This window comes from Pangasianodon hypophthalmus, chromosome 19, assembly GCF_027358585.1.
Source record: "Pangasianodon hypophthalmus isolate fPanHyp1 chromosome 19, fPanHyp1.pri, whole genome shotgun sequence".
Taxonomy (NCBI): Eukaryota; Metazoa; Chordata; class Actinopteri; order Siluriformes; family Pangasiidae; genus Pangasianodon; species Pangasianodon hypophthalmus.
This window is the reverse complement of record NC_069728.1, coordinates 13315894-13341609: the sequence shown is the minus strand read 5'-3', so window position 1 is coordinate 13341609 and position 25716 is coordinate 13315894. Positions and strand designations below refer to the sequence as shown.

Sequence of the window (25716 nt, the reverse complement as noted above, 5' to 3'; positions counted from 1 at the left end):
GACTTTACTGTTCAACAGGGGGGAATTCATATTAATAACATATGAAGATAATGAAATAAAGTGTGCAATGCAAAAAGCTAGAAAATTCAAACCAAGATATAAATTGCAAGATGAATACTCTGTGCAAAAAAACAAACAAAGAAACAAAAAAAACACATTATGTACACTGTCTCTGGTGTTCTTTTTTCTGAAGTTCCTCTCGTTGTTGCTGCATTATGGTGAAAATATCAAGTGTATGGATTCATAATATATTTCTTTCTTTCACTGTTTGCAAATTACGACTAAAGCTAAAGTCACTGATGTTAACGTGTCTGTGTATTGATTAACATTACTCAAAGAATAATTATCTACGTTAACTAGGCAGTTTTCTGCAAACATTAAGTATGTATGCTACTGTATCTACATCAGTGAGGAATAAAAGTGAGGAAATAATTAATGGCGAGGTGGTGTTATGCAGCCCACTGCAAAGCAGAGTGACTGTTAGCACCCGGGGGTTGATTAACAGCACATCCAAAAGGGTTTTATCCCTCATATACCAAAGCAATATGCCAATGATTACAGTTTTCATTTATTAATGAACCACACATAGTGCCTTTTAACCATTTATACAGCGTTCCTGAGACGGCCTCCGTGAGACAAGTTAGTTCATGTTATCACTTACGGTATAAATGTTGCTGTTACAGACAGCTGTTCCCTCACTAGCCTCTTTATTCCTCTCTCTTGAAGTTAATTAGACAAAGCTTGTCATGTTATCGAGACACAGGAAAGTGAAAAACTCCTCCGTTCTGAAGACTTTCCGGTGGCAAAAATGTACTGTTTCAAAGAGCTGTCGCTGGAGACTATTTATCCAAATGTTAAGGTTTTCTTTGTTAAATAATAATAGGCATTTTTATTCATTTGTTTTAAAATGTAGACTATGGTGGAGAGTCCACCATACAAGTCTAGAAACAATCACATATTAGAATAAGCACATTAATGTACACCTGAGTGTATACCTGCAAGAGCTACTGTTACAGAAAAATAATACCTTCTGACCAATCAGAATAGAGAATACAGCAGTGCTGTGGTATAAGGCCATTTATTTAATGAAGTTATTATTATTATTATTATTGTGTTACTACACAGTAATGAATGTTACAGCTTTAAACAGACCCAGTGTTAAACTGAATTGTGGGTCATACAAAGGTCTCCAGAAATTAAGAATAATACTAAAAATACAGTATTCATAATTGATATTTATTAAAGCCATACCATAAAACTCTGAAAACGCTCAATCTTGTCTGATCTCCGAAGCTAAGATTATCTAAAAAAAAAAAAAAACAGATTTGAAGTGTTTTAACAATCAACATGTTTCTCAAAATAGCAGATGCTCATTTCCTAACTAGGCAAGAATTCTGTCATTTGGGACGGAGCCACTGTGTTTCCTGCTCTAACACACGTGAACACACTCAGTGTGAGCTGAACATTTCTCTCTCGAGTTAATTAGCAAGTTGAAAAAGCTGTGTATGCCACCTAGAAAAGTGTTGTGGGTGTTAAGCAAGGTTTGTATATAAACAGCCTCTGTATATAGAGTGTGTTTGTGTGTGTGTGTGTGTGTGTGTGTGTGTGTGTGTGTGTGTGTGTGTGTGTGTGTGTGTGCGTGCAGTTTGTGAGCGCCAGCAGTGTGTTTAGAGGGAACAGCACAGTGAGATCAGAATGTGGCTGAATCTTTCATGAGCTTCTGTTTGCTTTCAGCAAGTTGGAGCCCCACTGCATGCAACTCTATTAGCAGAGAACACACACACACACAGAGGGAGTCTGCAGTCCTAATGCTGGGTTCATCTGAGTCACAGTTTTATTTTGAATGTGCTTTCTTAGAAGACAAGGCCAATTCCAGAGAAATGTCAACCTTGCCATAAAAACATAAAGCACAGGAACAGAATGCTTTTGCACAGCTTTACATCTTTATTCAACTGCTCTGACTGAATTTGAAGGAATTGGTATTACACTATTTTTAACAGAGCCTTATTAATGAGTGTGTAACCATCATGTCATTAGACAGGCCGTGCATTATCATTGATAGCAGCTTTGTTTACCTGCTTTCTGAATCACATTCTCAGTACAGCTGTGGCCATTATTTGCAGATAAAATTCCATAAATCAAGGCTAGCTAAAGTTCAGCCTGCGCTTATGCTGGCTATCAGTAGCTTATCTCAGCCTTCTGAAGTGACACTTTTTCCTATAAAAGTTTCTCACACACTGTGAAAAAAAATCCTACCTGTCACTTACATATTATGGACGTGATTAATCAGGAGCGTAAAGCATTCTATCCCAAAGTGAGCTCGGTCAGCGGTATCCACTAACACAATGACGAAATCTTGATTGGTTAACTTTCCTTTTGGAACTTATAACAGTAGATAAGGCTAAAGGCTAAAGCGATTTAGCAGCTAATAAATTAACTGTATAAGAAAGCTTCATAAATGTGTGGTGGTCTGGTAAAACCTATCAGATGTTACTGCAGATAAATTCTGGAAAACAGCTCGAAAAATCATGGTTTAACCAAAATAGCACACTTTAACATCTCTACTTTAAGAAAACATAAATATTCATCAATCCTTTCTCCTTTCTGCTTATCCTACACAGGGTAGCGGGGTAGCCTGGAGCCTGTCCCAGGGGACTCGGGGCACAAGGCAGGGACACTCTTGATGGAGTGCCAGCCCATCGCAGGGCACACACACTCACACACCCATTCACACACAGCGGTCAATTTGGAAATGCCAATCAGCCAACCCTGGGGGTGTGATGCAACAGTGCTAACCGCTAAGCCACCGTGCCCCCAAAACATAAATATATTTTACTAGATTATGTGGAAATCTTTTATTTAGGTGAATGTCGAACCTTTCCTTGGTGTCTGCCTTCAAGATCGCTTTGAGTAAAGGTCAAGCTTCAAGATCACTTTGGGCAAAGGTCTGACTAAAGATGTCTAAAACCTTGCTAGCTAGGTGTGATTTTTTTCTCACATGGTGAATGTCACACTTTGATCAAGCTGTTGGATAGCTACATGCCGTAAACTTAATCCTAATCACTCTGTAATCATATACCTGCTGTCAAAATGTTTGTGATGCCCCTGCAGTCACATCATCAACAAAACAGAGAAGAGGACTTACACATTGTTTACAGATGGCAGCATCATTAATAACAAGAAATTCAGTCAACAAGACAGATCTGACTTAATGAATCAGCCGAAGATGAGGCTCATGTTTAAATGTCATGAGTGACTTTTTACCTCAGGTGATGAGACAGAGACTGAGAGGAATGATGCTGATGACTGAAGTGACAACTCATTTCCTGGTGTAAAGTACAGTTTTTCAGTGATATTGGTTTTCAGTATGTAAATTATGTTATAAATGTTGGGAGGAGTGGCTTAGTGGTTAGCACGTTTGCCTTGCACCTCCGGGGTTGGGGGCCCAAATCCCATCTCCGCCCTGCGTGCATGGAGTTTGCATGTTCTCCCCATGCTTCGGGGGCTTCCTCTGGGTACTCCTGTTTCCTCCCCCAGTCCAAAGACAAGCACTGTATTCTGACTGCCATTCCCAAATTGTCTGTGGTGTGTGAATGGGTGTGTGAGTGTGTGTGCGATTGTGCCCTGCAATGGGTTGGCACCCTGGTGTCCAGGGTGTACCCTGCCTTGTGTCCTGAGTTCCCTGGGATAGGCTCCAGACTCCTCTGCAACCCTGTGTAGGATAAGTGGTATGGAACATGAATGTATGTTGAGGTTTCATTGGATTTGGAATGGATTTGTAATCTTTAAACGTGATTTTCTCCGCTTTCGCTTTTAAATGCTAGAACTTGTGATTGTTACGTACACTATATTACCAAAAGTATTCGGTCACCCATCCAAATGATCAGAATCAGGTGTCCTAATCACTTGGCCTGGCCACAGGTGTATAAAATCAAGCACTTAGGCATGCAGACTGTTTTTACAAACATTTGTGAAAGAATGGGCCGCTCTCAGGAGCTCAGTGAATTCCAGCGTGGAACTGTCATAGGATGCCACCTGTGCAACAAATCCAGTCGTGAAATGTCCTCGCTCCTAAATATTCCACAGTCAACTGTCAGCTTTATCATAACAAAATGGAAGAGTTTGGGAACAACAGCAACTCAGCCACGAAGTGGTAGGCCACGTAAACTGACGGAGAGGGGTCAGCGGATGCTGAAGCGCATAGTGCAGAGGTCGTCGACTTTCTTCACAGTCAATTGCTACAGAGCTCCAAACTTCATGTGACCTTCAGATTAGCCCAAGTACAGTACGCAGAGAGCTTCATGGAATGGGTTTCCATGGCCGAGCAGCTGCATCCAAGCCACACATCACCAAGTGCAATGCAAAGCGTCGGATGCAGTAGTGTAAAGCACGCCGCCACTGGACTCTAGAGCAGTGGAGACGCGTTCTCTGGAGTGATGAATCACGCTTTTCCGTCTGGCAATCTGATGGACGAGTCTGGGTTTGGAGGTTGCCAGGAGAACGGTACATTTCGGACTGCATTGTGCCGAGTGTGAAATTTGGTGGAGGAGGAATTATGGTGTGGGGTTGTTTTTCAGGAGTTGGGCTTGGCCCCTTAGTTCCAGTGAAAGGAACTTTGAATGCTTCAGGATACCAAAACATTTTGGACAATTCCATCCTCCCAACCTTGTGGGAACAGTTTGGAGCGGGCCCCTTCCTCTTCCAACATGACTGTGCACCAGTGCACAAAGCAAGGTCCATAAAGACATGGATGACAGAGTCTGGTGTGGATGAACTTGACTGGCCTGCACAGAGTCCTGACCTGAACCCGATAGAACACCTTTGGGATGAATTAGAGCGGAGACTGAGAGCCAGGCCTTCTCGACCAACATCAGTGTGTGACCTCACCAATGCGCTTTTGGAAGAATGGTCAAAAATTCCTATAAACACACTCCTCAACCTTGTGGACAGCCTTCCCAGAAGAGTTGAAGCTGTAATAGCTGCAAAAGGTGGACCGACATCATATTGAACCCTATGGGTTAGGAATGGGATGGCACTTAGGTTCATATGTGAGTCAAGGCAGGTGACCGAATACATTTGGTAATATATTGTACTTGTGATTGACAAATGCATACATATAGTATTTCAGTTCATAATAGCCTGTACATTTCAAAACTATATGTAGTAGAAAATGTCAAAATTGGACCATGTGAAGGGATTTTGCAGGCTGCCACATGAACAGTGAGATCACATTATGCTGGCTAGTTCATTTTAACCACTGATCTGTAATCTGAAAATAGGCCTGTTTTCAGGAAACTCTGGTCCTGTGAACCAAGATATAGAGCTATCTAAATCATGAAGGATACTACCCCTAAATGTGTGCAAAATAGACTCAGACAGCAGCGAACACAGGCTTTAGCTCAGGAGTGTGCAACATGCTGTCCAATAATGCTGCCTACCTAGCTAGGGAACACAATGCATATGTCAGATCTGTGCCACTAAAATATTAGCATTCCATGAAATATGAAAGTCTGATGTTACAGTACAAAGACACACATAATCCAGGGGTTAAAATACCGTATAATATACAGGACGGCGTAAACTGCCAAACTGCATAACAACAAGGCAGGTTAGTCCAGTGCTGGAAAAAACACCTCAACATGACTGCTTTGGCAAAACACACAAGCCTTAACAGCCTCAAGGTCCCTTGCCATCTGTCACTTCACAGATCTGAGGAATGGTGGGGATGAAGTGAGAGTCGCTCAGGAGTACAGTAATCCTTTCAGCCTGTGGTGGAGAGAGATGAGGTGATTGTTGGTTGAAGGGAAAGCGCAGGTGTGTGTAGCGAGCCACTGCTTGTTCATATTGTCTGAGTATGGTTATAAGAGTATTGCTCCACAGCAGGTGTGTAGTGCTCCCTATTCTAAACCTAATGCTCGCTTCGCAATCTCTACAAAAGTGTATGCAAATACTAGCACACTCTCTCAAGCCTAAGTACTGTTCTCAGCTTGTGTATACACACACACACACACACACACGTATATACACAAACACACAGTGAGTGATTTGACAGAACTACACCAACACCTACTGTTACAAGGCATGTGCATGTCTAAGGAGTTATCTTTCCTGTTGGAAGTAATCATATGTAAATGCAATGATGAGTTATTATAATATAATAAATAGATTATTAGAAAATCTGTGATCAGACTCAAAAATCTGCAAATGTGATGGCTGAGTTTCATGAATACAATCTTAATATCCCAACCACTGTCTTTACAATGTGCATGTTACATTTATGAATCCCAGTTTCCATACTTAGTACTGTACAGTTAATTTGTAGTGTTACCAAAGTACACAATTATGCAAAAAAAGCAAAAATTCTCAAATTATATATCTTTTTAAGACAGGAAATAAACTCACTATATATGTGTAGTGACTCGCCGCAGCGATGAGCAGAACACAGACGTGCCAGAGACAGGATTGGTGTAAAACAGGGTGAATTTATTTTATTAGAGTGAGGGAGAAGTGGTCAGGTGAAGGTGTAGGTGTATGTGGAGTGAGCGGTGCTGGCGTTGAGGGTCACGGGCTCTGTTGGGGAGCTAGGATGTGTGTCGCATTGGGCTCCGCTCGCCGTGGCTGTCATCGCTCTCTGTGGTGGGGGGAGACGGAAAGGAATCAGCGGAATTAAGGAAACAGACAACTTGCTCACCTCGCTGCTGTGAGGGAGAGGAGCTGCCGCAGTGCTTACTGGCCACCAGCCGTGCTCTATTCCTCCACCCCACCCTGTGGCCATGTGCTTGTTTGCAGTCCACAACAGCGGTGCTGAAGTGGCGCTGTCCCTTCAGCACCCGGGCGGCAGTCGCGTGAGGAGCGCGCCGTGGTTTGCGTGTGTGGACTGAAGGCCCGTCTTCACAATACTGTATGCTAGATAGGTGTGGCAGCCTTGGTATGCTGAAAGTTTGATTTTCTCATCTATATGAAGTGAAATTCATCCACGGCCACACTTGTGGCATTTTGAAATGTGTTTACTGACAGAAATGGAGAAACAGATAAACAGGAAAACCTCTAAAATCTGATTTTACTAAAAAGACGTTTATTGATTGTACAGAAACAAATATGGAAAAATAAAATAATATACGTAATATATGTAATATATATGTAATATACATATAACTTGATGTGGCTTTAGTGAAAACAATGATGCCACATGGTGTGATGTTTTACCACCCCAGCAATTTGCCAACAATTTAAATGTTTGAAATATATTAATGGATGCACATCATACTTTTTTTATCCATTTATAGTTACATTTACATACATTACATTACATTTGGAGTTGTCTGGTTTTTAATTTTGTTTGGCCATTACACTGCTTTCAACCTGTCAAAACTGTTCAATGTGACAAAATTGAAATCCCGGTACTTTCAAAACAGCCAGTGTTGTGTCTTGATTAAGCCCCTCAACCCTGAACTTGCTCATCTCTGTACTTGGAGTGGATTCAGCCTCGATTACGAATCATTTTGGATAAAAGTGTGTGCGCCAAATGAGTGATGTTCATGTAAATGTAAATGGGAGCTGTAATCAGTAGCAGACAAACTGAATATGATGTGTACAGGAAAGGAAACAGAGACAGTTCTGCTGCTCTTTTCCTTTTCTGACCCCTCCTCCATCAACTCCTTTATCCCCACCATCTCTCGTTTTTTTAAAGAGTCTCTTCTCGTCTCATTATCCGAGAAGCTTCAGTCTCACCATCTTTCTCTCTCTATTCTAATGAAAAGTGATGGCTCATTAACATCCAATCACAGCAGATCAAAGCAGGCCATCTCTCTTTCTGGCTGTATCTCATTTTGATCTTTTCCCCCTTTCTCTTTCACTATCCCCCTCTTTCTCATTTGCTCTGTTTCATTTGCTCGATGTGTCTTTTTCACTTTCTCTTTGTCTAACTGTCTAGGTTCAACTCAATACAATGTAGTGTAGCATTATTTATGTGACAGAACAGCATTGACACAGCATCAGGAGTATAGTTGGCTTAATAAGCATCTCTCTCTCTCTCTCTCTCTCTCTCTCTCTCTCTCTCTCATTCACTCTCTCACTCTCTCCCAGTCTCCAATCACCTCCACTATATCTCTCTGTGCGTCTTTCATTTTTTTTCTTTCTCTTCTCTTTTTATGCTAACCCTTCAGGCTACTACGGAAGCCCTAAGAGGCCATGCACTTTCATTTTTTTCTTTCTTGTATTCTTGTGATCACAACTTGATAGTCTCATGATCTCAACATAACAAAAGTTTTCTCATTATCTTGACATAATAAAAACCAGTTTACTCACGACGAAATATTTTCACGAGAAAATCTCACGCCTTGTGAATGGAACTTCTGCACGCTGGTATCTTCACCATCGCCATCATACATTTATTAATTGCAATAAAGTTGTAGTCCCTGGCAGCCTCCTTGTTGTTCACTAATGTGGAAGTTGTCAATCACTGACAGACAGCTATTTCAGCTTGAGTGAGTTCCTGATCAAAGTAAAAATGAATTTGTTCATCCATGATGCTGCCGGATTGCGCTAAGCTTTTGCTGCCTCCAGAACAATAAAAACAATAAGTTGTTATGTGGACTACACAGAACAATTAAGTCGAGATCACAAGAAAACAAGAAAGAAAAAATAATAATGCATGGCCTCTTAGGGCTTCTGTAGGTTACGGTAGTTTGTGACCATTAAATTAAATATACTAATTAGATGTATTAAAGTCTGCGAAAACACAATAATCATAATACTATAATAATACTAATAATACTAATAACAGTAATTTAATGATAATAATTTAAAGATAGTAATAAAACAACAGTAACGGAACAATAACAGTATAATTTTCATCATAAATGGACACCTTAGCAGTGGAACAGTGTGTGTGTGTGTGTGTGTGTGTGTGTGCACGCACAGCTCCATCTGTGTGTGCTGAGACAGCAGTGAGGTAGAGACGCTCAGTGTGTGGACTGACAGCTCGTCCCACTGAGACACAATACGAGTCAGCACGAACTCTCACTGTCCTGACAGTGTGTGTGTGTGTGTGTGTGTGTGTGTGTGTGTGTGCTGAGACAGATGAATCAGTGTAAAGGGGAGGATTGAAGGAGGAATGCAAGAGAGTGAAATAAGAAGAGAGAAAGCAGGACAGAAATTAAAAAAAAAGAGTGGGATAGGAAGAGAGAGAGGGTGGTGAGAGAATGCAAGAAAGAGAGGGAATGTAAGGATTGATACAGATGATGCAGAGAAAGAAAGAAAGAAAGAAAGGAGAGTGAAGGAGAGACATGGTAAAGGAGAGAGAGATGATACAGAGGAAGAAAGGGAGAATGAAAGAGAGACAAATGGAGAAAGGTGTTCATTCAGTGAACTTGTATTTATTGCATGATTTGTCATTTGTTAATAACACATTTTGCCTCACTCTGTGTTTGGACAGGAATTATAACTCAGAGATGCAGCATCTCTCCACTCAGGAGACACCGATCGGAACCAAAGTGCGCAAGTGAGCTGAGAAGAAAGGAAGCACAGAAGAGATTGAGACAGCTCCCTTTAAAAGCAGACAATCTCCATCTCCACACCTGGTGCTCTGATCTACTTTAGCCATTTAATGAACAACTAAACTGCAATAATCTCACCACACAAATCTGCTGGACAAAACATCAAAAAATCAGCACGTCACACCATCGACCCGTCCCTGACTCACCCTTGATGTCCCATGCCATGTTGATTAAAGTGGACACGAAAGGACAATCTAAAAACAAATAAAGACAAAACAGCAAAATCGAACACTTCATCTTCTCTAATCTGCTTTATTTCCTTCTCAGTGGCATCATGGTGTCCCAGGCCAAGACGATCGTATCAGTGGAGGACAGACAAGCAAGAAACTGAGATAGTTGCCTCTAAAAAAGAGATACTGTGACTCACAAAAAACAACAAATAGCAAAAAACAACAGATATCCAGTTCATGCATGATGTCCATCAGGTAATTAAAGTGGACATGGATGAATAGCAAAACCCATCACACTGAGCAAACAGAGACAACGTTGGACATACACTGGATGAGTAAACAAAAAAGTGCAAAAAAAAACAACAACAACAACAACCCTACAAGGACCTCACAAAGACATGAATAAATGAGACCAAGTGGATGGTTGGCTCTAGATCTCCTGGACAAAAATTGAGCAACAACATATAATAATAATAATAATAATAATAATAATAATAATAATAATAATAAACTTCTTTTCGAAGCATGATTTGTCCATAATCAATCCCCATGTTGGTGAAAAAGAGAAAACAACATAATAATAACAAAATAATAATCAAAAAACAAAAATAACAAAATATCAACCCCCCTATAGAGCCGTTAACTCTTGAGGTTGTCCCCATGGTGATCAAATTCAAGGGACAAAAAAGAAACAAAAGAAAATTAGCAGCATGACTCGTCCCTAGCCTACTTTATTTTCTCCATAATGTCCCCATTAACATGGATGAGGACAAAAAAACAAATGCTCCTTCAGCACAAATCAACCAAAAATGCCAAGTAATGAGAAAAATGGCTGCCTCATAGCAGTTCCTCATTCCTAACCTCCTTATTTATTTCCTCCATGATGTCCACATGGTAATTAAAGTAGACAAATTTGGACAAATGAACCAATGAGCAAATGCCAACAAAACCAGCACTTTACTTTGTCATGTTGTCGTCTTTGTTGTCATCCTCACTGTGATTAACGTGCACAGGAACAGACAAGTGGGCAACATTAAAAAAAAAAATTGCTCACAAAGCTAACTAACTTGTCCTTATCACAGTTTCCCTCCTCTCCGATGTCCCCGTGCTGATCAGAGTGGATGTGGATGGACAAACAATCAAACAACAAAATAGCAAAACACTCCCATCCCTGACACCTCCATTATGTCTTAGTGTTGTGATTCAATTGGACGTGGACAAGGGACAATATGCGGTTGTGGACAACGTCCTGGCGCTGGGTGGCATTGGTGCTGTTGGCCTGGGCCATGCTGCTCTTCTTTATGGGAGGCCACCTGGTGCGTGAGAGCCAACACACACACGAAACGACACACACACGCAGAGAGCTGGCCAACATCCTCACCAAACTCGAGCGCCTCAAACAGCAGAACCACGAGCTGCGGCGTATGGCGCAGGCTCTAAGGTAAGAATGGTTGTGTGTCTGTGTGTGTGTGTGTATATGTGTGTGTGTGTGTATAATTTTGTGGGTTTTTTTGGACTGGGGGGTCATGGGGAGATGTGGTACATTGTAACTCTTGTGTAGATTTTGTCGTTTCTAAAGTGACCTTACATAAATGCTAAAAGGAGTTTGTAATTACAAAAATAAATCCATAATCAGTTTTGTAACTTTAGTTGTAACTGAAATTCCACTAAAGTCATCATATTAAGTAAGTAATAAAACACAATGGGGTGTGGTTGATTATTTTCCAGTAACAGCACATCCCGTAGCAATTTACCATTGCTAACAATTTTTATTTACAATATGAATGATACATTTTATTTGTTTATAGTTACATTTAATGTTGTTGAATATTTGCAAAACAAGTAATTTCCTTATCTATATAGTTATAACTTAGCTAGCAGCTGGAAAGAGTCATTCCCTTCCCAGGCTCTTCTTTTGCCTCTTGAATTTAATAAAATGAAATATGCAGCCTGTCATATTTCCAATAATCTGCTGAACACAAACTCTGTGTTCTGTACTGAAGAATTTCCTGCCTTGGAAGACTTAAAGCTACACCTTTACCTCTGACTGTTACAAAACACTGACACTGGAGACTCCTTCCTCACAGAAAAAGTCACAATATCAACAATTACACATTGTTTTTATGGCACGTCCACCATACCCAGCTCTGTTTAAGTGTGTCACTGTAGAAACAATAATGTTAATATAATAATGAAAACCTTGTAGCCATATTGTCAGAACTGATGTTCTAGAAAATTAATCAACACCATCTGACCAATCAGATTTGAGAATTCAGCAGAAATGTGGTATAAACCTAATTTATGAATGCAGCCTATATGTATATATTTGGATTTCACTGAGTTCAACCACTAAGCCTGCCAAGCCAAATCTTAATCATCATAACTTTTGATATGAATTGATTTTTGTGAGTAGTTTTATACTTTTACAGTTTTCATGCTACAGTTTTCAGGGAATTGCTCTGCTGTTAAAGCACAAATGTCATGGGTTTTGAAATGTCTTAATATTGCAACATTTTAAAGTCTGGTGCCTGTTATGTGGCTCCAAAGTGCTGACACCATGCTGATAACACAAATCCATGAATTAAGTCAAATACAACTAGTCATTCAAGTAAGAAGAAATGGCATTGTATAAAAGACGGATAGTCTACAGTGGTTTAGACAGCGTATAAGTCACTTTGAGCCAGCACCCTAGGTGACCGATAAGTGACCGATCTGGTATGTCTCATGCTGCATTGTGCAGTAAAATCCCTAGTGTTCTGCGTGCCAAAATTGGCTTTTGTTTGACACATACTCTTCTGCTTTTCCTACACGGCATCGGGGAGGGAGCACAGGTGCACGATATAAACATAGCAGTGTTCCTGTGTGAGGTGCTTAGTGTTCAGGATCACCTGGGTACAGTATGGTTTGTTTTCTCTGTTTTATATCAAACCTTTCTCGCTTCACCTCACTTATTTCAGAACCGATTCACCTTTTCTGTAATTTGGATGCAGATTTTTGGCTTTTGAAGTGGTTGTGATGCTGCTAAAAAATATATTTTATTTTATTGGTACAGACCCAAACTCTGGCAGAAATCTTTAGCTTGGTTTGGCTTATGCAACCATTTACACACAGCTTTACTAAAACATTAATAAATGAGGCCCAGTGTTTACAGTTCTGAGCAATCTTTTCATCATGGTTAAGGCTTTCCTTCTGTTTTTCCGCTTTGCCCTTTCGTCTTCTTTGTTTTGGTTATGACCTTAAGCCTGTTTCTGACCATGAGTCTATTGATTTGGATTTGTTATTAAAAGGATTAAAACTGTATCCACCTTTGACCCAGTTTGATACACTTAGAAAATGAATGATGAGGTTTCAGTGTTAAATATTGCTGTGTAATGACTGCTTGGTAAGGACTAACTTACAAACAGATATTTTCCAGACCTGACTGAGAGTTTAAGATTAGAACTATAGTGTGGTGACCATGATGGTAGACCCCTGACTTCATAGATACTGTTCCATTGGCTTAAACATTTACCCACTAGCATGGTTACCTACTGTATACTACTGTGTACCACTGTATACAAAACTCAGGCAATATTACACAGTTTTCAAACACCTCATACAAATGAATTCAAAAGATAGATTTAATCATTAAAAAATTGGGTGACTGCCCACCAGAGCCAGCTAGCTTATGTTAACTTGTTATTAAATGAGCTAGCTAACACAGCCACAAGAGTCTGTCATTGAAGTTTGTTAGCTAGCTAATGGCTCAATAATATAAAGTGGCAAATATAGCTACTAATTGACATAGCTGACTTGGTAGTTAGCTCAGATAATATTCAGGTATTCGCTAAATAAATTTTTCAACAGCAACATTAAGGGGACAAAAAGTAACCTAGACTAGTCAGGGGTGATAAAGTAAAAATGGTAAAATGGCTGCTATATTAAGGCTACTTATACAACTGAGTTATATTTTTGTGCACAGACAGAAGGTAGATGAGTGCAAAGTGGATTGATATAGTCTGGAACATACGGTCTATCTTCAAATAAACATAAACAACCACTCATAATTTATTTACAATTTTGTTTTTACATTGCTAAAATACCCATACTTATTGTCTTCTAACTGTATGTGGTTACATTTCTGGTGTTGCAATCATATAACCTTTTTAATAATAATAATAATAATAATAATAATAATAATAATAATAAAACAAGTGAAGCATCTAGTCAGCCTTGGGTTTTGAAGCTAAGCTCTGTGTCTGCGCTGAGAACCAAACATTTCTGCCCTCCAACTGTCCTTATATACTTAAACAGAGTGCGCACACACACACAGACACACACACCACTGAGGATCCTGAGTGTACATCGCCCTTATCAGTGTGTTACGAGGCGTAATGGAAGCTGTTAGCCAGCTGTCCGTCATCTTTAAGCCATTGACTTTCTTCTCTTGGCACAAACACACACACACATACACATAGACACACACACACACACACTGCAGAACAGTGCTGACAGCGGAAAAGGTCTAGAGTTACTGCAGTTACCAAGTACATTCTACTGTACCTATACCAGTGACCAGCCTCTCTCTTTCTCTCTCTCTCTCTCTCTCTTTCTCTCTCTCTCTGTCTTTCTATCTCCCTCTTAAGTGAAGAATTATGCATGAGGCAATAGTCTTAAACAAACAACTGCTACACTGTGATCCTAATATTGTGAAGGGCTCCGTTCTATTATACTATCAAGTATGCAAGTATACAATCTATTTCTTTTTATCTACAATTGCACACAGTTGGATAATTTATTCTTACATCTTGCCAAATGGTTCTTGTGTCTGTGTTAAGTTTTTTTCTGCTTTCCATCTGTTCATTGGGCAAAAATACTCAGCCAGGCAGAAAAATGTTTAGTGGCTGTTCAGCTTTTTATCTGGTACACTATTCTATTTTAGAAGCAGCTATAAAGCATATAAATATGTCCAATAGGGGTGTAATGCAGTGCCACTGTCTGTATCTGTTGTCTGGTTAGTGCTCCAAATATCTGTTTGTGTATTCAGATTTAATCTCAAAGTGGGCTTGGCCTAAGCCTGGAGGTTCCATTGCAAAACTGGAATACACTGGGGAAAAAAGAGAGGTGGAAATCTGAAGACCTGTGAATCTGGCACTGATAGTTCCTCAACCTCAGCTTCATCGCTCAAACCCGTAGTTGATCTCAACTAGAAATCTGAGCGTGACTGTTTTTCAATCCCGCTCTCACAGGTTTTTTTTTTTTAGTTGGCTTTATTTTCCAGAATGTAACCAAACTAGTAGCCTAATTTAAAGCACCATGACCTTGACCAGGCAGTTACTTCATAAAAATGAACGAAGGAATAGTACAAATGCACTGCACAGCACCACACCTTCATATCTGACAGCTTGCTCATGCTCACATGAAAGTAAAAACTTCCCGCTCAGTAGTTTTTTTAGACTGGTCTCACAAATATTAGTACATATATGACTAAAAGACAAGCCAGCATATTCATAACACTTGTGAATCTCTGTGCTGTGTTCATTATGTTCAAAGTGGCAACCAGAACGCTACTATTCATTACTGGATATGACAACACAGTCTTCGCATGTATGGAAAAACATGGTCTGTAGGTCCCCCTGTAGGAGATCCACATATTTCAGAAATGTTCTAGAGAAGCCTTGTGATCAAAAAGTAACTACGTATCACACGTAGACACTGTGCAAGTGTTATGAATCTTTTGGACATTTCTTGTAGTGCACCTCCTATTCATATCTGTATTCATATCCATTTAGAACTCATTATCTGTTCATTCCAAAGAATAATTACACCCCCATGACACCTTTGACTGGCAACTTCTATCTATCATGTACAAAACAAAAGCTGATGTGTAAACTTCATAATTTCTATCCTACTTTCCACAACAGTCATTATCAGGTTGTTTACGGTGCTGTCGAGATGCCACTGTTAATCATTATAAGACCTGCCACCCCCACACTCTTCTAGTAATGAGGAACACTGGACTTTCTAAAATGTGGTACAAAAAAAATATGAAAATCTTCTTGGATATATATGATAAATAAAAGGAAATACAACATGAATTGTCTCAGTAACGTGCTGGACCAATAAGAGCTGCGGTATATATGAGTGTTCAGGCAGTCACAGTACATCTATTACCTGAGGCAGGGCTACATCACTGTTATTCATCACTGTTCGTGGTTGACATCTTGTCAGATATGCAAATTATCATAGGATGATAGCATAGTAACCAGAAACTTTTAGCTACTCTTAATCTGTGTGCCAAGCCTTCTAAATTAGCAGTTGGGGTTGAGATGGCAGGGGGTTGAAATGGGGGTGTTCCCAATTTGCATATTCAAATGACATCCTTTGTTATTTATGAAAATGAAGGTGTAGAGGTGTTCCTAGATCATTTAGGAGTTACTTGGGCATTAAAAACACATTAAAAAACGTTTCATTCTTTTAATTGTTTAAAGTTCACATATTCTAGGATCACTGAAGAGTATACAGTTTATTCCTTGAATATACACTTGAGTAATTGTATTCATACCGAGACATTTTTAATATTCACAACCATGATGAGAGAAGCTGTAAGTCACTAAGGGTAGTGAGGGCCCTAGGGCAATTCAGATGACTGAGGAGGAAAGGAGTGTGTAGTGTGTTCAGCATTCAGTGCAAAGGCCTTGGTCAGAGAGTAGAAGTGTGAGGATTGAGTGTGTGTTTAAATGCAGAAAGGACAGAGTGATGGATGAAGAGTGAAGAGATTGAGGAGATACCAAAGAGAGAGGAAAGAGGATGTAGGGAATGAGAGGGGGAGAGTAAGAAGAGATGGATGAGACAAGCCACAAGGGAATGACATGGCGAGAGAGCGACTCTGATCATAACCACATCTGACACTGACCTCTGAGGGGGAGCGAGAGAGAAGAGAGAGAGAGAGAGAGAGAATGACACACAGAATGACATCTGATTCATAAAACACATGGTGATTTGAGCGTAAATGATAAATCCGCCTCAGCTGTGTGAAACAAGCTTATTTACGTATCCCGTGCATCCGACCCGCACCTCATACAATCTACAAGAAACATGCCCTGATTTATGCAGGTGTTTTATTGGTGATAGAGAGTCAGTAAATAAAGGCATTCAGCCATGGCTAGATCTGAGGAAAGAAGTAAATGGAGAGGAGAAAATACATTTCAGTGACACTAAACCCCATTACCTGTAGTCTGTTTTAGGTTCCCACATGTGTCCCTGTGAGTATCAACGTTATTTGCTATCTTTATTGTTATGACTTATACTACTCTACTACTGTACTTACCATGCTGATGATTTTGCTTTTGATTATTTACCTGAAAATAAAGCATTTTTGTCAGGTTGTTAAAATGTTACGCTCGACTTTTACACACACTCCAACCAGATGCCAGTTTGATCGTATAGCTTAGTCAAAAATGGAAATTGATAAGTAAGGAACTGTTAATGGAAATTGCCCACAGTTGTTTTAAAATCAGATCTGATCATATGCAACTGATGAAAAAATGGAACATATAAAAAAAGAAAAGGACAGACAGCTAGAGTATTTAGTTTACATAGTTCAGATAGAAAGATAGATAGATAGATAGATAGATAGAAGGAAGTAAGTGCAATGTACTGTTCAGCACAAATGTGAACTTTGTAGGGAACTTCTGGTAAACAGAATTATGGGATTGCCTTCTCTGAGAAGCCATGTGACACATGCTCCTTTTAATTTGTCCAGAATAAGGACTCTCAGAAGACAGCTGTCCTTATGCTGCCCTCAGATCTGGAAAGATTTTATCTCAGGGGCACAAGTGGTGTGTAAAAATTGTGCCTACCTCGGCAGCCTTCTCCGGAAAGGGACAGTCCATCTTAACATCTTAACCGTGCTTTGATGAAATGAAGCCTTAAACGAGGTCAGGCTGCGGCTCAAACTCATTCCCTCTGTCCTGGTGTTTAGCTATGTCAGCTCTTTCCGTCTCTCTCTCGCTCTCTCTCTCTCTCTCTCTCTCTCTCTCACACACACACACACACACTTTGGCCTGGACATTCCCGAGTGCTCTGCTTCAATGTAATAACGTGGTCATACAGCCCCACTTTATTCCCACAATCCTCAGGCACTTTTGGATTTTCATTTATATGTGTGTGTTAAAGAGAAGAGCCATGCGCTCACTTTGAAGTGCTGCTAGTGTGTGTGTGTGTGTGTGTGTGTGTGTGTGTGTGCATGTGTGTGTGTGCGCTCTGCAGTGTTATCAGATCACACATTCCACATACATATGTATAAGGAGCAGGTTCTTCATGGTGGCTGATTGGATTCTAACATGAACTCTCTAGCAGTGCCAGCATAATAAAGAGTGTGTGTGAGGTGTGTGTGTGTGTGCGTGTGTGTGTAAATACGGTATGTCATTCCTTTGCACAAATTCATATCAGGGCTGAAAAAATCCTAAAATCTAAATCATAAATACTTTATGTAGCTGTAATCCTTATTCTCTGCTGATGTCTTTAATGTCATATATCAGGATGTCCATTTATAGCCTTCTAACTGTTGACTATCGTGGATCTAATTGATCAGAAGGCATTGGTTGATTTTTTGTGACTGCAGCTCTGACAGTAGTGCCATCTGCAAGAAAATCACAGGTTTATATTAATGCATTCATTCGAATATGTTATTGTTTCTATAGTAACAGCTCATTCACAGGGACTTGCAATGAGGACACTTAATCTAAGTGTAAAAGAGACTTAGGGCAGTTCTCCTCCATGCCAGCAGAGTTCTCCTCCATGCCAGCAGAGGTCCCATTCTTCAGACTTCCGTTCTCTATATAAACTCATGGACATTCACTAATTACGAAGTCTTTCCATTACCTTGTACCTTGCACTCTTACTTTGGATATCCTTTTGCTTTGATTACTGTTTTGGATGGTTTTGGACTTTCGACTGTTTATTAGATTACACCATTGGATAAATGTTTTTTTTATTAAAAACAATTCTGCAAATGGATCCACATAGCTCTTCTGAGTCAGTGTAGCCTTGTAGCGTTTGCCTCCCACCCCCGGGGTTGGGGTTTCAAATCCTGTCTCAGCCCTGTGTGCCTGGAGCTTGCTTGTTCTCCCTGTCCTTTGGGGTTTCCTCTGGGTACGCCGGTTTCCCCCACCAGTCCAAAGGCATGTGTTGTAGACTGATTGGCATTTCCAAATTGTCCATTGTGTGTGATTGTACCCTGTGATAGGTTGGCACCCCGTCCAGGGTGTCCCGTGCCTTGTGCCCCAACTTCCCTGGGATAGGCTCCAGGCTCCTCCCTGAACCTGTGTAGGATAAGTGGTATGGAAGATGGATGGATGGATGGAACTGATATGGTGAAGCTTTCTGTAAGAAGGTATTAACATTTATGGAAGGAATCTCCAGTGTCAATGTTTTGTAACAGTAAATAAATTCTCCACCACAGGAGAGTCTTTACAACGTTACAAGTGTTTTATTGTCTTATTAACTTATCAAGAGAGAGAAGAAAATTGAGGCTGGTGAGGGACCGAGTGTGTACAGCTGTCATAACATAAGTGATAACAGGAACTAACTTGTCTCTTGTAATAGTTGGCAAATTGCTGTGGAATAAGAGAGATAAAGCATTTGGGGATATGCTATCGTTTATTTACCCTATTAATTATTTTCTGATAACAGCATGCCTTCTCATCTGTTATTCGTTCCTTACATAATTTTTTGCCATATTCCTTGGTTCATTGGTGATAGAGGCACTAATTTACCATCAGTAAGTAAAATCAGTGTGTGATTTGAGGCAGAAGTCTTTTTCATGTGTAAAACTTTTGCTTTCACACTTTAAGTCAATTTAAGAATTTATACTTTTTTCTTTAACATTTAACATAACCATTTTTAACATTAATGAAGAATTTAAAGCTAAGAATTTAACTAAGAATTTGGGTTCTTTTACCACCTCTGGTTGTTCTGTCCTTGCTTAACAGGTAGAGGACATTATTTACTGTATGTCTGGCTATGGTCATCATGTGTATAAATGCAAGGTGCCTGCTCATTGGCATTATTAGCTCATTATTAGCATTAGAGTTATATAATATATGACACTGTGCTGCATTCTGCTGAGCCTCCCTGCATGTTCCTGATTCTGAAAAAAAAAAATCGTCTGTGGTCCATGCAAGCTCATTTATCCAACTAGTAGATATAATTCCTATCGATGGCCAGAATGCGTCCTCGGTTGTAGTTTAGCACGCAGCAGGGTTTGGGAATGATTCAGACACACTACATTTACAGCATGGAGCTGCATCAAGCCACCATGAAATATAAGAACCAGTTAGAGCATGTCACAAACATATCAAATAAAAAAAATTGTTTTGCAAAAGTCAATGCGGAGCAGGGATATTTTCTTTCTCTGGCTATTACATGAGAGGAAACAAACACTGATGACTGCTATATCAGTAGCCTTACTCGAAACTAAGCCCAGACACATAATCTGCTGATGTGTTCACCCCTGTTATATGTCTATGATTCCATGTTGTCCTTGATATTCATACATTATTCGTGTGCAATCTGTAATGGACACGCAGTGTTTTGTCTCTTCAGTAGATGTTTCAGACATTAGAAGAACATAGCCGTTTTCTCCAGCGGATCTGATGGAAGGGTTGAGTAATTGGTGTTAACAGGATGTTGGGAACGTGTTAGAGTGTGTGTTCCTGTGCGTTAAGGCAGTTTGTAAGAGAATGAATTAGCAGGCTTGGTTAATGGTTTATTCCCTACTCGAGCCTGAAAAGACTCCCGAACACTCATTAGTGCCTGTTTGTGCTGGAACAGTGTGTGTGTGTGTGTGTGTGTGTGTGTGTGGAAAAGCAGAAACATTCAGAATGTAATTACTGATTAAAGGCTCAAACAGACATTTACTAAATACACTGCAGCAGATATTACTGTCTCTCCTTCTCTCTGTCCCTTTCCTTTCTCTCTTTTCAGGTTTCTCTTTCATTTGCTCTTTCATTTCTCGCTCCTTCAGGACCAAATGTATAAACACAATACGCACTCACAAAGCTTTTGAAGTTAATGTTTAAGTTACCAAGGATGTAGCTCATCACACCTGGGACCAACTATTAAAATCACTCTGTGTTTATATATATTAACATATCAATAATGTTTTAGTCGTTATGCATACTTATGAAATAAAATCTTTTAAAAACAAATTAATATGTTGTAATTTGATACTCTGATTTGATACACAGTATCGGTATCAGGCCAATATGGTGGATATTTGGAGAAATGATATCGGATATTGGATCCTGTAACAAATGGCAAAGATTGGATTTGGAAAAGAAATTTATTTTTGGAACTGGAAATGTTGACTACATATAAAGAAAACTGACTGTTTTTTTTTTTTTTTAGGATTGATTTTATTACATTTATTCTTTATACTTTATTATGTTTATATTCACAATGTACATGAAAGAGTTTAACTGTGAAGTGAAAAAAAATCATTTTAAACCTTATCATATAGGTAGCGGAATCGGCTGATTCTCAAGGTTTCAGTGCAGGATTCGGAAAAGAAAAAGTGTCATCGTGCCTTCTTTAGCTATAAGACAGTTGTGTTGAAAAAAATGACTTCTTTTACTTTTTTGTGTTTTCTTTTGGCATAGTGGTGGGGGCACATTTAATTAAAAAAAACACTCTGGTTTAAAGCCAATTACAAATACAGAGAGGAATATTTGGAGATACATATACATTACACCCCTAGTGAGTTGCATATTGTGTATATTGAGGTGTATATTGACAGAAATTATCTTAGAGCTGTCAAAAACCTTGGGACTAAAAAGGAATTGCAAGTTTTGTTAATAGGGAGATAAATGAGTTAATAATTATTCATAACAGAGCAGGTACAGTTTGGGATGCATTAATACACCTAATATCATAGAGTATATACTATAATATATATATTATATATAATACTGGATGCTGCTAATTGCCTGAAGTTCAGCAAATTGAATAGAATTTGTAATCCGCTGTATTTCCCTGTAATTTTGCCTTTTTTTACACCATTTTTGTACATAGCATGAGACTTGCACAGAATGCAGCCTAACTGCTCCTAAAAACAAGCACAAACAGCTCATTCTCTCTCAGTCTCTTTCTCCAGTCTCTCTCTAGGTCTCTCTCAGTAGCTCCTTTCTCTCAAGGCTGAAATGTATAAAACCCCTGAGAGTTACTCTTAAAACTAGTTTTAGAAGTGTACATACAACAAAAAAGTTAAAAGCTGGGAACAAAATGTGTTGTAAATGGTCTTAGAGCAACACTTTGCAAGGAGTAGGAGTTTATCCTTGGAGTACGCATGAATATAAGAAAACATACGAACATCACGTGTGTGTATGTCTCTTCTGTCCTGCTGCCATCATCTGAGAGTACTCTTAAAACTGAAAACTTCTCCTGGATTACTCCAATTCTTAGGTCTTAGTGTAGGAGTAAATTGATTTCTAAGAATTTATTGGCATTTAAGTCCAAACTTTTACTCTGAGGGTCTCTCTCTCTCTCTCTCTCTCTCTCTTTCTTTCTACTCTTCTCTGTCTCTGATTTATATTTTAATCTATTTTATGCCACACTGTGTCCTTGTGTGTCATGTGTAAATCAGAACTGGAGATAATTACTGTAGCTTTACACAATAATACTGATAGTGTGTGTGTGTGTGTGTGTGTGTGTGTTTTAATCTCTTTATGGGGACCAAATATCAATGTCAAAATTTTGATCTTTTGTTGGTGCCAATGACAAAAAAATTGCAGTTTTATTTAAACTTAAATCGAGTTTCTGGCTGTAAGGTTAGGAGCAGGTGTACGCAGGTGTATACTGGCCATATCATTATTTAGTTACAGTAACACACAAGTCAGTACCCCACAACGATGGAATTACAAACGTGTGTGTGTGTGTGTGTGTGTGTGTGTGTGTGTGTGTGTGTGCCCCCTCCCTACAGGATTCCTGAAGGACAGTCCGTTAAACCTGTCTCTGCAGGTCGGCTGCGTTTTTTAGAGGAGCAGCTAAACAGAGCCAAGCAGGAGATCCGCAACTATCAGAGAGTGTTTGGAGATGGTAAGTGCACAACAACAGAGACAACAATAAGGCTACATTCACATTACCAGGTTGAAGTGACACAAATCAAGTTTTCTGCCTTAATGTGACACAGATCTGATTATTTCTAGACTATGTGGACACAAAAATCTAAGTTTACAAGTTTACATCTCTTTTTCTTCTGACACTCCCAGTATAGACACAGTGTAGGTGATGTAAACTATGCAAATTAGGAGAAAAAAGTTAAGAGCAACCATTTTCGGTTAAAAATGAGCAGTTGATCAAACAGTGTTCTGTCATTTTCCTTTAGAGTAACATGCCAATGTTCATTTCTCTATATTATGGCTCAACCAACATCTTTGTACTAGAAAGTCGAGCGTGCAGTGGTCAGTGTTTGAGATTCTGTACAAGTGATCAAAAATGATGTGAGTTTAAATCCCAGAATTGTCAGAGACACTATAGCACTCCTGAACGAGACTGTTAACCCTCCGCTCTGTGCTTGCATTAGATTCCACTTTAGTTAAAGTCACTTTGAATAAAAGTATCTGCCAAATGAATAAATGTAGTAAAAGTGATAGTTCCAATGACTGAGAAAAAGCAGCTTATGTTCCATTGCACTCTATCTGCCATTAAGAGGTTTTTTGGTGCATATAGAGGACGGGACATGGCCATCTCTCTGTGGCTGGTCTATAAATATCAGTTCCCGTAGTCCTGTGAGAGAGAGAAAGGACAGGAGAGAAGAAAAGAGAAGAGAAGGATATACTTGATTCTTTATGTTCCAGCCTACACCAGTGAGAGAGGTGACCTGCGTCACAGTCGCACAGCCTTAATATCTCCTTGACACTGTACTGTTTTTAGCACTCAGCATTAAATCTAACTCCAAAAATGAAGACCATCTCATCCAGGTCATGTGACAGGAGGTCAATGTTTTTTTCCAATTGGAACGAGTCCCTAGGTAAGCAGCATTTTTTGGTAGCATCAACATTCTCCACAGATAAGGTCTGTCCCATTAGGAAGGCACTCCTTAGTTTGGTCAGATTTCAGGGCAGTATTGCTCCCAGTATAGTCCCATAATTCTGTTCACCAGACCAAAGGTGCATGAAGGTTTCGACAAACATGTCAATGCGGTGGAGGAAAATGTTAATGAATTGCTCTTCTCATTGGTAACAGTCATATTTTAGTTGCATTTTTGTTTGTGGATTTCCAGTCTTTCTGTGATTAAAATTAAGTAATTAACACAACCTCATTGCTTCTCTAGCCGGCTTATACAGCTGACTATTATTTGTTACACTGTACGAGATGCTCCCAATAAAATCTTGGCCAAATTCTATAACAGGCAATAAAGTTCTTCTAATGATTGACCTGCGATTAAAGAAAATGACTAAATTCTGCTTATGTCATCGATCCGGACTCGTGCAGTTATTGGACTCACGTTCTTCAGAGTGAGCTTGAGGTAATAAGGGTATTTTTCTGTTGATGAGCATGTTTCATTTACATTTCACAATTGCCACTACTGTATTTGCAGTTGTGCTGTCAGTTTTGTGTAATCGTATGCCATTCTCCTTCAGGTGGCTTTTAGAAGAACATCATAGCAGCAGTCACACTTTGAGATTTTAATAAAAAATTAACACTTCAGGAACATTGTTGTCAGCTGCCAGTGAACACGGCACATTATGGATCCTAAGACTGCCAATCTCAACACACAACCAGACATCAGAATCAGGCTGAAAATCATACAGTGCGAAGTCAGCTTTAGTCTAACATGTTAGCTAGTGAAGCGATTCAGAAAACAGCAGTCTAGTTATGTTCACAACTGCAGTTCATTTGCAATCTATACTATCTTTATGCAGCGTTATAGTTTTTTGAGACAACTCTGAAGACCATTTTTTCTCTCATCTTCGTCTCCTATGTGTCTCAAGCCATTTTGTCTTGATCTTGTATTCAGCTGGTTTTACAATGTGCGATTCCAGCGGTCTTTTACGATTTTTACTTGTCACACTGTATGAGATGATCCCAATAAGAATTCTATAAGAGACTGTGCACTAGCATGTGTTCTACATTTCATATCAAATGATAAAGATAGTTACTACATTCTGCCATAATGGGTGCGCAGCAACACAGCACAGGTTTGTAGCTCTTCAACCGGAAAGCATAAAAATAGTTTTATGTAGTTGTAATAATAAATAAACTCTATGAACAGAGCATTTGCATGATAATTAGCTAGTTACATACCTGAAAGCTGTAATTAAGCCTTTATTTCTTTTGCTGTAGCTGCGCTAAATTGGCCGCTGGTGAGCACGTCACATTACACGTTCTAAGACCACAGATCTCAACTTATGATCAAAGATTATCCTTTACGATGTATGGATGTGCCTGCGACAACAAAATCGGGCAGAATATCATACCATGTAAACCTTAAAATCTTAAATTTTGGCTTAAATCTTGACCATAAGTACTAAATATATGCAGTGATGATGCACTAAATTTAACAAAATGTACATTTAAATAGTTTGTGTGGATTTTTGCATGTTCTTGCCATGTCTGCATGGGTTCTCTCCCACCTCCCAAAAACATGGGACACGCTGAAATGATTCTAGGTATGAAAGCGTGTGTGCCTTGTGACAGACTGGCATCCCATCCAAACCCAGTGTTCCCGGAATAGGCTCCGGATCCACTGTGATCCTGAGCAAGATAAAGTGATTACTTCACTGCAGTCAGCTTAGTCCAGCAATATCAGCGTCCTAATTTGTAGTATAGTTAGATGATTCCAGTGGAAGCAGAAAAAACACATGGCTGCATGCCTGTTTTGCAATCTTGGTCCCGACCACAACACTGTCTTCAGGTAAACCAGTAAATTAGCAAGTGATAGTGGATAAACAGATGTCAAATGCACAGCATGATGACAGTGGAAGAAGCGTGCAGTGCCTGCCAGG

General features: G+C 39.5%; 1 protein-coding gene across 2 annotated transcripts in view; it reads left to right on the top strand.

Moving 5' to 3' along the window:
* fut8b (fucosyltransferase 8b (alpha (1,6) fucosyltransferase)) overlaps positions 1–25716 on the top strand; it is a 124197-nt gene that overhangs the window by 62564 nt on the left and 35917 nt on the right. For both annotated transcript variants that reach the window (XM_026923695.3, XM_026923694.3), the window contains exons 2-3: positions 9437–11168; positions 22689–22804. In XM_026923695.3, coding sequence (XP_026779496.1) covers positions 10957–11168; positions 22689–22804 — 328 coding nt within the window. In that variant the 5' untranslated portion in view covers positions 9437–10956. The remainder of the gene's footprint in view (positions 1–9436; positions 11169–22688; positions 22805–25716) is intronic.